This window comes from Aedes aegypti, chromosome 2 (assembly GCF_002204515.2).
Source record: "Aedes aegypti strain LVP_AGWG chromosome 2, AaegL5.0 Primary Assembly, whole genome shotgun sequence".
Classification (NCBI taxonomy): domain Eukaryota; kingdom Metazoa; phylum Arthropoda; class Insecta; order Diptera; family Culicidae; genus Aedes; species Aedes aegypti.
This window is the reverse complement of record NC_035108.1, coordinates 347,627,347-347,645,971: the sequence shown is the minus strand read 5'-3', so window position 1 is coordinate 347,645,971 and position 18,625 is coordinate 347,627,347. Positions and strand designations below refer to the sequence as shown.

The 18,625-nt window shown below is 39.6% G+C and overlaps 1 protein-coding gene across 2 annotated transcripts; it reads left to right on the top strand.

Annotated features, from left to right (window-relative positions):
• The first annotated feature begins 1,422 nt into the window (after positions 1-1,422).
• LOC5575209 (acyl-CoA synthetase family member 2, mitochondrial) lies at positions 1,423-16,763 on the top strand. Of its 2 annotated transcripts, none has more exons than XM_021846210.1 (5): positions 1,423-1,706; positions 13,016-13,358; positions 13,595-13,821; positions 13,881-14,243; positions 14,303-15,131. In XM_021846210.1, the coding sequence occupies exons 1-5, from the start codon at positions 1,660-1,662 to the stop codon at positions 15,114-15,116; spliced, it is 1,794 nt and encodes a 597-aa protein (XP_021701902.1). In that variant the 5' UTR covers positions 1,423-1,659; the 3' UTR covers positions 15,117-15,131. The 2 variants fall into 2 exon arrangements, with proteins under 2 accessions (XP_021701902.1, XP_021701903.1); XM_021846211.1 differs by lacking the exons at positions 13,595-13,821; positions 13,881-14,243; positions 14,303-15,131 and adding exons at positions 15,212-15,438; positions 15,504-15,866; positions 15,924-16,763 and having other exon boundaries at positions 1,425-1,706.
• Positions 16,764-18,625: the final 1,862 nt, after the last annotated feature.

The window sequence follows — 18,625 nt, the reverse complement described above, 5'->3', positions numbered from 1 at the left end:
AGCTCTCAGTTAATAGCTGTGGAAGTGCTCATAAGAACACTAAGCTGAGAAGCAGGCTCTGTTCTATTGAGGATGTAATGCCAGGAAGAAGAAGATAAACAAGTTTAGAATACCTTGATGCTAAAAATAAGTTTGGAATAGTGTTCATGAAAACAAATACAAAAATAATGGGATTCTATTTCTCAAAACATCTTAGGTCTTCAACCTGAGGATGGAAGATACGTGGAAAATTTCACAGAATACCTTATCTTCGCTCACGCCTTCCAAGCATGATCACCATGAATTTGCACATTTCTTTGTCATGCCCCATTCACAGTGCAAAGCCAATGCCCAAATTCAACCGGTCGAGATATACCTACCATTATAAATACCGGTTATTCATTCGCCCAAAAGGAGACTTAATCCACCCAAACAAACAAACAAACGAACAAACCCAATTCCGCAGTCGCGACCAAACATTCGATCATCTGTCGAGCCCCCGCACTTTGGGTAATTTCCGTGTAATCTGGTGGTCAAAATATTTTCAAAATTGTTTTGTTGTACAAAGTAGAAATTTTGTTTTTAAAACCATGTTTTTGAAGTGAAATAATACATTCAGGAACATTTCGTGATGGAAATTTCCTAGACTAAGCTGAGAAGCAGATTCTGCCCAGTGAGGACGTAATGCAAAAAAGAAGTATATTGCTGGTTAAGTTTGTTGATGGGTGAACTTAGGCTCTTGGAGGAGTTCTTGGATAACCCTAGAAAGCTGTTGGACTCCAAGTTTTTGTTTGAATTTGCTTGGGTTTGAACCTCATTCATTAACATTCAAAGAAGGTTTTGGATAACCGTTATTGAGCATGTTGGAGTGTAAACTATTCATTAACGTTTGAAAGTTCACTGGTTATGCGTGTAGATTTAAAGCCCAAAAAATCAATGGATTATTTGGACAACCTTAGATAGGCGTTGAACTTAAATCATAATGGATCTTAGTTGTTTGATCTTACGTGAGTATTACTTGCAATACTAAGGCTTCTGATTAGCACTGAATACCTAAACTCCAAGGAGTTCAAGTAGACATACCTTATATCACCATATAGCCTCCAAGACGAACAAGATATAGCTACCAAGATGTTCTCTTGGTTAAGCACATGCTTCAATGTTCAAAATATACTAAACATTCATCAGTATATTATGTGCCAAACTAAATAACCATTTACGTAATATTTGGGATATAAAGCTAGAAAAAATGAAAAAGATGAAAAACACATCAGAACGAGTCATTTTGATTTTTGGCCACCTAATAGTCCATAGTCCTCCGAGAAGATCACAACGACTTGGTGGCGAAAAAAATCGCGAATGAACGAGCAATGCAAATGACTTGATAATGGGTTCTAAACTGGATGATAAGAAGCCGGTCGCGCACCCAAACATGAAACCGACCATTTGGTTGCTTCAGTTCAGTTAGTCGTCGTTCAGCGATTCGGTGGTTCGGTTCCAGCTAAGCTAAGCCGTTTTCGTGACCGCGCCATTCAATCGTTCATTACCGCTGATTACCGAGTGTTTATTGCGCTGTTTAGCGAACTGATAGCGAATAATTTGCGACGTTAGTGCGTGTAGTTGTAGAGCGACGCGAAAATTATAATTTTTAATTACCGAGCTCCGAGGCTGCGTTTCGCTATGTTGCGGATTTCGTCGAAGAAGTTATCCTTTGCGAGTGGAGTAAGGTGAACTTATTAAAAATGTGAAGCGTAAGGGTTTAGGTCGAAAACTAGTGCAACGAACCTGCGGTGCTGATAGCAGGGAAAAAATAATGATAATGCAAAATAAGGTTTTCTTTGGGTCTAATTAGGGTTCATTCACAATACTAAATCATTATGTGACTATACAACTTTACTTTACTCAGTTCCTACGGAATTCAGCTTAGTAGTTATACACAAATACTTCAAGAGAGCTGGGGAGGGGGTTGGACATAGCGTGCCAAGCTTAAGAGAGCTTTTTACACAAAATCGGGCTCCTCTAGACCAACAATCATCCTGAAAAATCAATATTGTGCTGGTTTTTGATTAATATCCTCAAACTACACGACGCACAGAGATGCTTAGTATTACAGAGCTTCTGCAAAAAGAAGAAGAAATCATCCTAACAACAGGTTTTCCAGCATATGTTAAAAAGTGATGGGCCAGAAGAGCTATATTTTGTGTGAGTTGCACTCAATACAGGTCGGACTCGATTAGCCGGAGACTCGATTATCCGGGTACTCGATTATCCGGGATTCGATTATTCGGAATTTGTTTTTTGATGTTCTTGTTTTTCAATTTTCACGCATGAATCTGAGATAATTTGGTATTTTTGTTTTATTGCTTTATTATAGAGACTTTCAGCCCTGAGCTGGTTTGTCTCTTTTGAAAGAAAAGAGTTATGGTAATTTTTACAGTATGTGGGTATATAAAGCTTTTTTTAAATTCCTACGAAATTCGAGGATATGAACTTAATTTTCTTCAGTTTTAGGTGGATAGTGTTCATGGCCTTCGGGGGTGTAGTCGTCGTTCGTCCATTTAACATATCAGTAAGCATGTTTCGTCTAGTCCCGTCCGTCAACCTTGTCATAAATGGTTACGCAGGTCTATGTTATTTGGTAGTAGTCGGTGTTAGTAGTCGGAATTCGATTATTGATTTTTCTCTGCCTGCATCGTTGGATAATGCATCTCTAATGCTGGAACCGATGTCATGTTGATCTCGGATGATTTGGAATGCAGGACAATTAATAATCAAGTGCTCTACCGACATATGGGTTGAGCACACCGTACACTGTTTGAGGAAACCATCCCGGGATCCGAGGTCGTGTGAGAATCTGGTATTGCCGCAGCGTAATCTAGAAAGTATTCTCTGGTCCTGCCAGTTTTTTGTGTCGGTTCAGCGATGTGGGTCGCCTTTTATTTTCCGTAGAAAAGAGTCTTGAACCTGTCTCCATTCGTTCTCCCATGCCGAAGCAAAAACTGCTTTGATCCATATTTTCAAATCCGCTGCAGGTACTTCGGGGTTCGCTGGTATTATTGATCTGCCTTCTGCTGCCAGCTTGTCCGTAGCTTCATTTCCCTTGATACCGCAATGGCTGGGGACCCAGACATATATGGTGTTGATGTTTGAGGCTGTTCTGATAGCTTGCACCAAAGGGTGTTTGTTCTTTGGGTTCTCAAGGGCTCTCAGCACACTGGCTGAGTCGGTGATAATAGCTTTCCAGGTGGAGTTTTGTTCTGTGATAGCCGAAAGGATAGCCGTAGCCTCGGCTGAAAAGATCGAGGTGGGTTGGGGCAAGCCTCCACATTTATTGATAAATTTGGTATTGCAATATACAATATGAATGATTTTGCAGTTTTGAACGTATTTAAGAAAAGGGGGGCTTGAAAAAGTGTTTTTTGTGTATGCTTGGTCAAAATTTTTTTTCTTATATAGACCCCTACTGTTCTAAGAATTAATCTGGTTACACCACCGCATCATATAAATAAAACAACAAAAAAAAAAAAAATATTTAAGCTCTTTTATCGAAGATTTAAATTTTTTTCTTAGTGATTCGATTATCCGGAATAAGAAAAAAAAAACTAAACTCCGGATAATCGAGTCCGACCTGTATTGTGTAACTTTTTTTTAACGTGAAACATTTCAAAAGGGCACATCGACGTTGGAAAGCATTGGCTGTTGAGCCCATTTCAACTCGATCACGCTCACCAATACCACTATAAGGAAGAGCGGTCATTTTCGTGGGCAGGTTAAAAAGGGCTCAACAGCAACGTTTCTGAACTAGAGGCTCAAGACTTCTTAGGACCTTTTCCAAATGTTTGTCCAGAAATGTTCAGAAATTATGTTCGCCTTGGATGGGCAGTAACCTACTTCAGTGTGCGTAATTGAGTGCCTCTATTCGTATAACGTCAAAAACGGCGCCAGCCACATCCTTATAGTCAGGTGGGATCGAGGACAGGATGAAACGAGCTCACCAATTCCTGGACCGAGCAGCCACAAACTATTCTTACTGCTTGAACTATCACAAAGCACTGCTTTTAGTAAGACTCCACGGAATCTATTATCGAAAATTAACTAGTCAAACTATTATTTCATTGAACTTATAGAATCGGTTTATACAATTGAACGTAGATTTTGTAAGCGAGATCTGCTGGAGAAATTTTAAAATGAATATTTAATTAATCAAATATGTAATTTGCGTCAGTCTAGCAAATTTTAAAGTTTTTGCTCCTCTATGCTTAAACGGTGTCAATTATGGTAAAAACCATTCTGCCAAAATTTGAAGTGTAACTGGAAGGATTTCCTATGTGAAGAGGTTGTTCACTTTTCCATAAAATATTATGACGAAGAGATAGACGGCTGAACATGAAAGGTTGGCGTTTTCCATAGTAATCTCCATATAAACTTCAAATGGCGTATGTACAGTCAAATTTCTTCCGAATCATTCATCAAACTCTGGGAGGATGCTATTTACGGTAATCGTTTAAGTGGAAGCCAAAATTTCAAAATTTGCATCACTCTTATGTACTATGGTCCCACAGTTATGGATCAATAAGTGTCGAATCCAGTTCAAGTAAACTGTTAGGTGTGTAAAAAACTCAGAATTGCATAAAAATTAAAAGCTCTATCAGTGTCTGAAAACACTATTATGGATCAATTTTCATATTATGGATCAAATTGTGGCATATTATGGATCACTGTTTGAAATCAAGAGATTTTCAACTCATTGCATTTGAATTGCAGTGATTTGGTGAAAATAAACAATGAGTCACATCCTATTGCAAAGGGCTCCAACCCATTACCCTAAACGCCATTACCCCGAATGCCATTATCCCGAACGCCACTACCCCGAATGAGCCATTACCCCGAATAGAATGAGATACAGTGCAGTATCTTATTTTGCGGGTAATTGCATCTCTAATGACCCAATGCAGCATTATAGTCTTCTGATCATGCTTTAACTGCAAAAATACGGATCAGGACTCAGCTTTTTCAATCACTATCATACTTGCTTAGAACACAGACGTTCCTTTCCAGATACGGTAATCCATCACAGGTCATTTAACCGTAGATAACGCAAAGCAGGAAGCATCGCCTAATTTTTGTCCGTTTGTAAATTATCGAATTAACATTATCAGCGGCAAACGAGAATGCTTAATAGCTCCGTCAATCAGAGAATAATTTAGATAACCTATCTCGGATTCGTACAGTTGCGTCCACCCACTGCCTTTATCAGCTGTAGTAAAGTTTGTTTCATCAAGACACGGAGTATTTTCGTGCTTCCCGACGATAAACGAATGCAACAATGATCAATTGGCAAAGAAAACTCTCAGTGGATAACTGTGGAAGTACCGTAATCCGGGGTATCATTGATCTGAATGACTCATCTCGTAATAAGTTGGTATCATCATTTATTGATGAAACGTTTCCAAAGCTTGGATGCAGCTTCTCTTTCTTATATTTATGAGCTATTAAAAATTAAGATTTCAGCAAAAACTGCGTTATTAACTTTATGCGTAAATTTGTCAAGTTTGCGAAACAATGATTTCAATGGTTAAGGATGACACTACCGAAGATTCATGTCTCACTTATGTTCTGCAAGCGATATGAGCAAGGAAAATGCGGCTCTCACTAAACATGGCATCGCCAGAAACGATTCCGCTGTCAACACTTTTATAAGAAAGTTCAATTAGGCAACATTGACGAATTACTGTTAAGAATGTAGAATTCCCTTAGGAAATTACCTACCTTTAGGCATATTCCGCTGTTCGAGGTGTTTTTAATTTTAAAATAACTCAAAAAGTAAATAAGATGTAAGCGTTTGGAAATCATGTTCGGCTTCAGGGGCTATGATTTTAGTAAGTAACGAAATTTTCAATATTACCGAACGTTGTTTACATGGATGATCAATGTTACCCCATATCAGCTAAATGAAAAAATCACATAAAACATGTTTGTAAACATACTTAAATCTTTCAAAAACCAAAATACAGTATAAAGTCACGAGCTATGGGTGGTAGTACTTGTTTTAAAAATATAAAACTCAGAACATTTGCATTTGTGAATTAAATATTTAAGAAATATCCAAAAAACTGATCAATGTTACCCCGGATAACGGTACTCATATGAACACTATGCTGAAAAGTAGGCACTATATCGGTTGGGGACTTAAAGCCAGAAAGAAGAGGGAAGTTTGTTCCTGCTGATTTGTGGTGATTCGCTAGATAATGCAGACAATTCGCCTAGATAATGGAAATTACACTACCGTGCAAGACTTTGGGGTACCGTAAAACGGGGTAACTTTGATAATGCGGGTAACTTTGATAGTGCGAGACCCGCAACATATTAAACAAAATAACGAAATTTCTGTTAATCAGTTAAGTAAAACAAATGCAAAAGTAAAGATTATTAGTATGACAATTCATGTCAAAGCTATTTTCATTGGAATCAAGTGCATTTGAGGCTTTTTATACGAATATTAAAAATTGACACATTTTTAGCATTTTCGAAACGCTCACAAACAATCTGTTCTACGATCACTATTTCATGTAGTTTTGAATAGTTGGCCACTTATCTTTGACAGCCTAGTTATCATAAAACTTGAACACGGTCTCAAATCTCTTAGCGAATAGCATTTTCACAAACTGGGACCATTTTTGTAATCTAAGTCAGAAATTTCCATATAACGTTAAACGCCTAGAGGTATGCAATGCCCTACAAATGTTCGTTATTCATTCAATTTTGTTCGATTCATACTCCATTATCAAAGTTACCCCAAAACAGAAAACCAACTTTCGATTATATGAAAAATTATATATCCATTCACAATAAATCTTTAGGAAATCTATCGACTGCAATCGATAGCTAGGATGCCAGTACTTGTTTTAAAAATATAAATTATTATTCTTTGAAACAGCATGCATAAATATTCAAGTTTTCTTCGAAAAAACTATCAAAGTTACCCCGTTTTACGGTAATCATCATTTATTGATGAAACGTTTCCAAAGTTTGAATGCTGCTTCTCTTTCTTATATTTATGAGCTATTAAAAATTAAGATTTCAGCAAAAATTGCGTTAACTTTATGCGTAAATTTGTAAAGTTTGCGAAACAAGGATTTCAATGGTTAAGGATGACACTACCGAAGATTCATGTCTCACTTAAGTTCTGCAAGCGATATGAGCAAGGAAAATGCAGCTCTCACTAAAAATGGCATCGCCAGAAACCATTCCGCTGTCAACACTTTTATAAGAATGTTCAATTAGGCAACATTGACGAATTACTGTTAAGAAAATAGAATTCCCTTAGGAAATTGCCTACCTTTAGGCATATTCTGCTGTTCGAGGTGTTTGTAATTTTAAAATAACTTAAACAGTAAATAAGATGTAAGCGTTTTGACATCATATTCGGCTTCAGGGGCCATGATTTTAGTAAGTAACGACATTTTCAATATTACCGAACGTTGTTTACATGGATGATCAATGTTACCCCATATCAGCTAAATGAAAAAATCACATAAAACATGTTTGTAAACATACTTAAATTTTTCAAAAACCAAAATACAGTATAAAGTCACGAGCTATGGGTGGTAGTACTTGTTTAAAAATATAAAACTCAGAACATTTGCATTTGTGAATTAAATATTACTGCTTCCCAGTATGGATCTTTGTATTTAAGTGTTGATCCTGGAATTTCAGTTGAAATCCTGGAAATCCTGTATGGATTCTGAAATTCAGGGGATGCAGTGTAGATCCTGGGATTACAAGGTGGATCCTGGTGCTTTACCCATGTAACCAAATAGCACCCTGCGTGCTGACATAGGGCTATTATAGAGCTGTCATGTCCTACATTGCACATTGATTGGCCGTACAATAGCCTTATAAGGCCAAAAAGGCGAATTAGCGGGCTCGTGGTTACTTGGGCTGTATGGATTCTGGGATTCTAGTGTTGATTGTGTTACTGCATTGTGGATCCTAGGATTTCAGTGTGGTTTGTAGTATGTCAGTATCGATCGTAGTGTGCCAGTGTGAATCTTGGGATTCCAGAGTGGATAATGGGGTTTTAGTGTAAATCCTAGTACTCCAGTACTCCAGATTGTAACGTGCGTCGCGGGATTTCAGTGTGGATCTTTAGATTTAAATGTGTACATTAGGGTGCGGCTTATTTTTCAAAAGTTCTCAAAACCAAAAATTCGTATGCTATACTGAATTCTAATCACATTAAAAGAGAAACCTCAAAATATGAACCAAAAATATTAACATTTAGAGGTGGCGCAAGCGTCTTGAAGGTGAATTTTCAGGTTATGAAAAACGACCTTCAGTGAAATAAACATAACTTTGTAACTTTTCAACCGATTTTGAAACGTTTGGCATAAAAACCTTTAAAATTAAATTTGTAAAAACATTGTAGAACATCGAATTTGTCTAAAATCAAAACTAGTCTTAGTTAAAAATACTTTTATCCAAATTTTTCCTCATTTTACAAAAAAGATCATTTTTTTTACCATAACTTCATAATAACTTAATCGAATCCGAATCTTTTTTCATGTTTTTGAAGCAAATTTATTTGTTCTTAAATTGTTCATACAACACATTTTTCTTAAAAATGGTTTTGACTTAGTTATTCAACAAAAACTACCCAAAAACATGATTTTTCAATGAAAAAATCAAATTTTTATTGATTATTTAGGTTTTTTTTCGCCGGAAGTTGCTTTTTTTCAATTAAACTTAAATTTATAAAGCATCTTGCCTAAATTACGAGTTGAATAGTGCATATATATATATATTTTTACACACGCAAAAATATTTTTGTAGCAGAATTATTTAAAAATTGTTGCTAAGTCATTCACAAAGGTTAAACAAATGAGAAAAACCAGTTTCAGCTTTAAAGATAATATTTAACTGGCAAAAAATTAAAAAAAAAAAACTGGCATTTTTCGTTATAAAATCATGATTTTGTTCAGTTTTTGCTGAAAAACTTGGTCAAGACATTTTTTTAGTGAAATGGGATGTATGAAAGGTTTGAAACCAATTAAATAAGCTTTAAAATCATGTAAAAAGATTTGGAATCGGGCGTAATCATGAAGTTATGGTCAAACAAATTTGAAATTTTTAGAAAAATGAGGAAAATATTTGAATAAATTACTTGTAACTAAAACTATTTTTGATTTCAGACAAATATGATGTTCTATAGAGTTTTCATAAATTTAATTTTAATAGTTTCAAAATCGGTTGAATAATATCAAAGTTATGTTTACTTCACTGAAGGTCATTTTTCATTACCTGAAAATTTACCTTCAAGACGCTTGCACCCCCTCTAAATTTTAATATTTTTGGCTCAGATTTTGAGGTTTCTCTTTTAATGTGATTAGAATTCAGTAGAGCATAAGAATTTTTGGTTTTGAGAAGTTTTGAAAAATAAGCCGCACCTTAGTGTACATTGTAATTCCAGTGTGGATCTTGGACTTTTAATGTGGATCTTGCAATTTCAGTGTGGGACTGGGACTTGAATTCTTGATTTCCAAGGTGAATCCTGAGATTACAGTGTGGATCCTGGATTTTCAGTCCGGATTTTTGGATTCCAATGTGGATCCTGGAATTCCAGTGAGGATAATGATTTTTCAGTGTAAATGCTTATATTTCAGTGAGGCTTCTGCAATTCCAATGGAAATAATTAAATGTGAGAATCCTGGTCTTTTAGTGGCCATACTGTGGGAGTCCTGTGAGTGTGATTTTGAAATATTGTTGAAATCTCGTGGAAACACCGTAGAAATATGTTCTGTGAAAAGTATTCGATGTGAGTTCGGAAGGAATCCTGTGAGAGTAAAGTGGCAAACAATTAGTATTCTGAGAGAATCCCTTGGAAATACTTTGGGAATCATGTAATAATCTCATAAGAGTCATGTGAGAATTCTCTGGGAATTTGGGTGCGAAACCTTCAGGGATTCTGTGTGGATTGTGTAGAAATACTGGGAATTCCGTGTGGATTCTATTTTTGACGTTAAATACGTCTTACGGCAATATACTGGGTGCCAATTGAAAATCTAAAATGCTGCGACCGTCACGAAATTATGTAAGATTTTTAATACTAATAATTCAGCCATTTACCGGTAGAATTTCAATACTTTCCCACCAATCGGTCGGGAATTAATACAACATTTTACTCAAATTAAGAAAACTTTTGATTTTTGACGATAGACTGTCGAAAATTGTGAAAATGTCGTTGTGATGGTCAAAGTGCGCCAAAGACTTTCCGTTGTTCACAACATTCGGTACTGACGCCCACCACGATACTATCTGGAACGACTCAAGCTATTCGAAGTCGCAACTGATTACGCGCAAAGCCTTGAAGCAGCATTGCCGGAAGAGGAAGAGCTCAACGAAGTCCCTCTCGAGGACTGCTGGAGTAATGTCAAAACAGCCATTAACAACGCAGCGGAAGATCCATTGGGTTCGCGGAAGGATATCGGCGAAACAGTTGGTTCGACGAGGAGCGTCAGACGGTATTGGACGCGGGTGATTACGCTGCAGGAAGGAACCCTTCAAAACGTGGAACGATACAAACAGAAGCGAAGACAGCAAACCCTTCTATTCCGGGATAAACAGCGCCGCCTGGAAGAGTTGGAGTGCGTAGAGATGGAGCAGCTGTATCGTTCTTAAGAAACGCGTAAGTTCTACAAGAAACTCAATGCATCCCGCGAAGGCTTTGTGCCGCGAACCGAAATGTGCCGAGATAAGAACGGAGGTATCTTGACGGACGAACGTGAGGAGATTGCAAGGTTGAAGCAGCACTACGATGAACACCTGCATGGCACAGAGGAGGAAGCCCAAGTCAGCAGGAGGAATGGCTTAATCAGTATGGCGGATAAGGGAGACGTGCCAACTTCCACAATAGGTGAAGCTAAGGATGCTATCAAACAGCTGAAAAACAACAAAGCAGCTGGAAAGGATGGTTTTGGAGCGGAACTTATTAAAATAGGCCCGGGCAGATTTGTTACCTATCTGCACCGATTGATAGCCAGGATCTGGGATACAGAACAGCTACCAGAGGAGTGGAAGGAGGGAATAATATACCCAATATACAAAAAGGGTGACAAGTTAGAATGTGAGAACTATCGAGCGATCACCATTCTTAACGCAGCCTATAAAGTGCTTTCCCAGATCATCTTCCGCCGTCTATCGCCACTGGCAAGCAGATTTGTGGGAAGTTATCAGGCCGGTTTTGTGGACGGGCGATCGACAATAGACCAAATCTTTATGTTGCGACAGATCTTCCAAAAGTGCCGTGAATGTCAAGTCCCTACGCACCAACTATTCATCGATTTCAAAGCGGCCTATGATACCATCGACCGCGTAGTGCTATGGATGATTTTGGACGAGAATAGTTTTCCCGGGAAACTGACTAGCCTGATCAAGGCAACGATGGATAGTGTGCAGTGCAGTGTGAAGATATCGGGTGCATTATAGGACCCGTTTGAAACACGCTAAGGCCTTACAAGGCGATGGTCTCGCCTGCCTCCTATTTAATATTGCGCTAGAAAGTGTTATGAAACGGGCGGGCTTCAACATGCGGGGCACGATCTTCAATAAATCCAGCCAGTTCATCTGTTTTGCTAACGACGTGGACATTGTCGTAAGAACGTACCAGGTGGTTTCTGAACAGTATACCAGGCTGAAACGTGAATCAGAGAAATTCGAAGACGTATCATTGCCGGAAGTCGTGCTTACTACGGACTCCACAAGACCTTTCGGGCTGGTAAACTTCATCTCCGTACTATTTGTGTGTACAAGACGCTGAGAAGACCGGTATTCCTCTACGGGCATGGGGCGTAAACAATTCTCGAAAAAGACCCGCAAGCGCAAGGAGTTTTTGAATGACGTGTGCTTAGGACGATCTTTGGCGGATTATTTGAGAACGGTGTATGGAGGGGAAGAACGAACCACGAGCTTGCGCAACTCTACGGTGAAGTCGCCAAAGCTGGAAGAGTACGATTGGCGGGACACGTTGTGAGAATGCCGGAGAACAATCCCGCAAAAATGGTGCTCACCTCGAATCCAGCCGGTACAAGACGAAGAGGAGCGCAACGAGCTAGGTGGTTTGACCAAGTGGAGCAGGATCTTAGAAGCGTGGGGCGATCGAGAAACTGGAAGTTAGCAGCCATGGATCGAGTTAGTTGGCGTAGCATTGTGACGCAGGTCATGTCTTGAAGGCAGAAGCGCCATCAAAAGTAAAGTAAGTAAGGTGATAGAGCAAAATCTAGAAAAGTGAGTAAAAAGTATACTGCGATATATCAAACTTGGGTACCTTTTACTGTACCAAGGGATCAAATGCAGTACTAGAAGTGGTACTCATTCTGTTGTATGATGTTTATTCTAAAATGAAATCCTTCTTCTTCTTCATTTTAGCATGGGGACAGAGCCGGCTACTCAGCGTATTGTTCTAAGAGCACTTCTACAGTTATTAACTGAGAGCTTTCTTTGCCCAGGGAAGTCAAGGAAATTTCCATTACGAAAAGATCCTGGACCGACCGGGAATCGAATTCAGACACCTTCAGCATGGCCTTGCTTTGTAGCCGCGGACTCTAAACACTCGGCTAAGGAAGGCCCTGTGAAGGAAATGAAGTCCTTAAGAAATGTTATTCTTGATAGAATTTATGGAAATTTTGAAAGAAGTGTTTCGAAAAACAAGTAGATGTGCTTATACCTACAGGAACTTCTTGAATAATCCGTAAAAAATCAATTTTGCAACACGGGGGTTTCTCGTAAGGCGGCATCCACAAATTACGTAACGCTCTAGGGGGAAGAAGGGAGTAGGCTCAAGCGTTACGACTCATACAAAAATTTAAAAATTTTCATACAAAAAACGTTACGGAGGAGGGGGGAGGGGGTAAAACATTTCCAATTTTAGCGTTACGTAATAAATGGACGCTGCCTAAATGCTGTTAAAAATATTGGACCGAAAAATCGAGAATCAATAATATGTAGCTAAGTACATCCTGTTTTTTTTGCCTAATTTCAGAACGATCCACACCTACAAACCCCTAGCCTGCTCAGCAAACACCAACACAACCGAACGCAACCAAAGCTACATCCATCACATCGGGAAGAAGCCCCTGGTCTATCGGAATGTCGGCCAACATCTACAAATCGCAGCGGAAAAGTATCCCAACAATGAAGCACTGGTATCGTGTCACGAGAACAAACGGCTCACGTTTTCGGATGTGCTGGAAAAGGCCGATCGTATCGCGGCTTCCTTCTACCAGCTGGGCCTGAAGAAAGGTGATCGCGTTGGAATTTGGGCTCCCAACGGAACGCAGTTCTACTTGTCTTCGCTGGCTGCGGCACGAGCCGGAATGATATCGGTGAGTTGGTGGACTTTTTTTTGTTAAGAAAAGTTCTTCTGTTGACTTTAACTTCTGTTATCAATGAATCTTCTCTACAAACGTAAAGACCCTCGCTATCGAATAGTTTTGCATGATCTTTCGGTTAGTGAACAGTGATTGAAGTGTATAAGTTTTATTCTTCATATAATTTCTCATGTATGTATCCACATGGTTTTAGGTATTACACTATGATTAAACCCTTATTTCATCTACAGGTTCTGATCAACCCGGCTTATCAAGTACCTGAGATTGAATATGCTATCAACAAAGTTGGGGTGAAGGCCATCATTGCCAATGAGAGCTACAGATCTCAGCAGTACTACAACATGTTAGCTCAACTGGCACCGGAACTAGCCCAGTGTAAACCTAGCGAGCTCAAAAGCTCTAAACTGCCATCGCTCAGGACAGTTGTCATCGATAGTGAACAGAATAACAAGCTGCCGTAAGATATTGTTGTCTTTTCTAAAAAATTCGTAAGACTTATGATCAATTTAATTGCAGAGGTGCCATCGCTTTCAAAGAACTGCTCAATCTTCCCTCAGAGCCGGCAATTTCCAAAATTGAGGCACTACAGTCGAAAATCCCTCCTGATAGTGGTGTTAATATCCAGTTTACATCCGGTACAACAGGTCAACCGAAGGCGGCTTTCATGTCCCACTACGGGTTCGTCAACAATGCGATCCACATTGGTCACAGGAACGAGTTTGACCTGAAAGACCATCGGATCTGCGTTCAGACGCCGTTTTTCCACGTGTTTGGAATCGTCATCGGGATCGTAGGTGCAATGAGTTACGGAACAACACTGGTCTTGCCGGGACCTGGGTTTAAGGCGTCCGAATCGCTGGAGACGATCGCCAAGGAGAAGTTAGTAGCGATTTAGACTAATTTACCAACGAATATTGTAACAACTTTGTTTTCCACAGATGTTCGGTGATCTACGGAACCCCAACCATGTACGTTGACTTGGTACGAGCCGTGAGAGAGAGCGGGATCAAACTACCACCAGTCGATCTTGCCGTAACGGGAGGAGCTGCCTGTTCTCCACAGCTCTTCGTGGACATTCAGAAAGCTCTGGGAGTTCGACAAGTGAAAACTGTCTTCGGTATGACGGAAGCCTCTGCTGTGTTGTTCCAATCTCTGTTTAACGAATCAAAGGAAAATGTCCTTGAGACGGTTGGTCATCTAACGGATCACTACGAGGCGAAGGTTGTCGATCAGGATGGGAATACAGTGCCGTTTGGAACGTCTGGAGAACTTTGGGTGAGAGGCTACGGAACCATGCTTGGATACTGGGGTGATGAGCAGAAAACCAAAGAAACAATCGACGTTGACAAGTGGTTGAAGACCGGTGATCAATTCCAGCTACGAGAGGACGGTTACGGAAAGATCGTTGGTCGCATGAAGGAGATGGTGATCAGAGGTGGAGAAAACATTTACCCTAAGGAACTGGAAGACTTTCTGTGCACACATCCGAAGATTTTGGAGACGCATTGTATTGGTGTTCCAGATGAACGAATGGGAGAAGAAATTTGCGCTTATGTGCGACTTCAGGATTCATCCATGAGTTTAGATCACGCAGAGATGAAAGCATTTTGCAAGGGAAAAATCGCTCACTTCAAAATTCCCAGGTATTTAAGGATTGTCGATGACTTCCCGAAAACCGTGTCAGGAAAAATACAGAAATTTAAGCTAGTAGAATTATTCAAATCTGAATCCGTCCAAAGTGATCAGAAATAAAGTCACGACCTCTTATTTTGTTTTGCTTTCTGTTATGATGACTTTCTTTCAATGAAAATTGTTGGATTTCTTTTATATCAAACCAATAATTTTAGGTAGGGATCAATCCAGCATTTCAAGCTCCAGAGGCCGAATATGCTTTGAACAAAGCTGGCGTCAAAGCCTTGATATTGGCTGAACAGCATTTCACGCAGAACTACTATGATTTGACAACACAGGTGGTTCCCGAATTGAAGAACAGTCTACCTGGTAAACTGAGAAGTACCCGAGTTCCCACCCTCGAAACTGTTGTCGTAGACACGAATAATGGATCTGCATTGCCGTGAGTTGTTCGAGGATCAGGAACGAACCGTATCATAACCTGCTTCAATACTCCTTTAATTTTAGTGGAACAATATCCTACAGAGATATGCTACGGCTACCAACTGAACAGAACATCAGCGCAATCGAATCCCTTCAGAGCAGCATATCTCCGGATAGTGGTTTGAACATGCAGTTCACGTCCGGAACTACCGGTCTTCCGAAAGCAGCTCTCGTGACGCACAATGGGTTCATTAACAACGCCATTCACTTGGCTCATCGCAATGAGTTTGATGTGAAGCAGCACCGCATCTGTCTTCAGTTACCGTTGTTTCATGCTTTTGCTATGGTGGTTGGTGTCCTGACTGCATTCACCTATGGGACAACCATTGTACTACCAGGGGCACGCTACAAACCTATGGAATCGATTGAAGCGATAATAAAAGAGAAGTACTACGCCTTCTGCGGTATACTCAAATATTCCTAACCACCCTTCTGAAATTCTAGGTGTACAGCGATCTACGGAACGCCAACCATGTACGTTGATCTTGTGAACAAAGCCCGAGAAACCAATATAAAACTACCGCCGGTTGACCTAGCCGTCACTGGAGGAGCTACCTGCTCTCCACAACTCTTCTCCGATATCCTAGAAGTCCTAAACGTCCGCAAGGCGAAAACTGTATACGGGCTGACGGAGGCCTGCGGTATCGTTTTCCAATCGTTGTTTGACGATTCTCGAGAGAAAATATTGGAGACGGTCGGACATATCATGGATCACTTTGAAGCCAAAATTGTGGACGGGCAGGGCAATACCGTTCCCTTCGGGACACCCGGAGAACTATGGGTTCGATCGTCGGGGATGATGCTCGGCTACTGGGGTGATGAGAAGAAAACGAAGGAGACGCTAGATGCGGATGGATGGCTACGTACCGGGGATCAATTTGTGCTGCGAGAGGACGGTTATGGGAAGATTGTCGGGCGGATCAAGGAGATCATTATTCGAGGAGGGGAGAATATTTTTCCGCGGGAGATCGAGGACTATTTGAACACGCATCCCAAGGTGCTGGAAACGCATTGTGTGGGAGTGCCGGATTCGCGAATGGGGGAAGAGATTTGTGCGTTTGTAAGGTTGAAGGAAGAAGGGCAGATGTTGACTTTCGACGAAATTAAGGATTTTTGCAAGGGGAATTTAGCACATTTCAAGGTGCCAAAGTACTTACGGGTGGTGAAAGAATTTCCGAAAACAACATCCGGTAAGGTGCAAAAGTTTAAACTTGTAGAAATGTTTAAAGAAGAATCCGGAGAGGGCAAATAAAACAAGATTTTTTATCGTTGAAATGTTTTTGATCCATCGTGTTTATGTTAAGGATTTATCCGTAAAAGAATAAATCCAACGAGCCTTTACTGACGACAGAAGCTCTTCAAATAATAACAGATCTCTGCAACGTTGCATAGTCTGGGTTTTTAAATTTGCTGGTATTGGTCGAAGTTTTGGTCAAATTTGGATGATGCTTTGGTCCACTGGTAATCCTGATGATCTGTTGATTCGTTGAGTATGTTTCGAATTATCAAGCTCTGATTGCGTTGATGGCTGCTCCAAAACAAACTAGATCCTCCAGCTGGTCCAGACTCCCTTCACGGATGGCATGGATATTGTAGACCAGACATTTGAAAAAGTGGCTATTTATGCTCCTGAAACGTGTGGCAGCAATATTAGGACCAATGGAGTTTGAGAGCTTGAGCTTGATTGGTCGCCCGTGATTGCTACTCCAGTATCGCCAGATCAGCTGCACTTACACAAAGAACCACTAACCAGATGAAAGCTTGGGACTAACAGACACCCTCAGTGTATAAGTGCTGGTGATCTTCTATTTTTAGGCGCAAATGTCGCAGGTGCCAATGAGCGGAAAGCGGAGGCAATGGCGTAGCTAGGGATGGGTGCGGTCCACACCGGGCCCTAGCTCCTAAAATGAATGCAAGTTCGATATAGCTTGTAGGAAACTGAAAATGAGCATGACAAGCATATGTTTCGGAGGATACTCTGATCAGTGATGTATAGGAGGAGTCCCTTGATTATCATTGATACTTTAGAGCTAGTTGAAAAATGAACTGGAGGTGCGGCTTTGTGCGCCCACATTTTCGGAGCCTTCACAGATATTTGTTTTTGTTCAATCGATTGCATGCATGAGAGAACTGAGTCTTCTTATAGCGAAACGCGGCCCTAATGTAGATGCTTAAGTAGGCTCAAATACATTTTTTGATGATACTGAGTCGAATTACGGCTTTGAATTCCTAAATATTTACTTCATGAATTCTTAATTCCAATCAAATCTACTAAAGTTTGTAGCCCTCCAAAAATCTGAATCGAAATTTTGAGCTTTCTGACGAAATGTTAGAAGGTTGTTTAGGTTGGGGTTGTTATTCAATGGAGTTGCTTGACTTTGAATACGTTAAAACCCTGATGGGGTTAAACAGAGCTTGTTTATTTTTCTCTCCTTTAAAACTTTTGAATTTTTGTGGGACTATCCAGAGATTTCTCCTACTTTTTGTTAAAAAAAACGCGATAATTCTTCCATGAACTCGCTTGAAAAGTTTTGCAGAAATTCTAACAGGATTGCTTTAGATACACAATTAGCAATAAATCCAGGGAACTTTTTCCAACGCTTCCACGTAGAAACTCACCAGAAAATTCTGAGCAATGCCATCAGGAATTAAGCTAGTAATTTTTGAAGAATTATTTAAGGTGTAAAACTACTATAATATAGCTAGTAATAATCTTATTGCTCCTATATGGACGTCAATTCATTAAGGGATTTTTGATAAAATTGCCTCAGAAATTCCGAAAATCTATACCTTAATTTTTCAAGAATTATTTAAGAGTTTCTACTTGAATCATTCTAGGAAACATAACGTCATTTTCTGCTTTAAACCACTTCACTATGGGCCAGGAATCAAAATTTCGCGACAAAAGTCCAAAATCCTTTTTTTTTTTTAATAAAATGAATGAATTTGAATTTCTCATTTTTTTGAACATGTGTGATTTTAAACCAACAATCTTTTTTGATTTATAACATTATTTCATTGCAATTTATGGAGTTCAATTTTATTTAAACTGAAAAACATGAACTTCAGCCTATATTAAAAAAAATTGGTTTGTGGGGACAAATCGCGAGAAAAATTATTGCGTGTACATTTTTGGAAGGCAAATT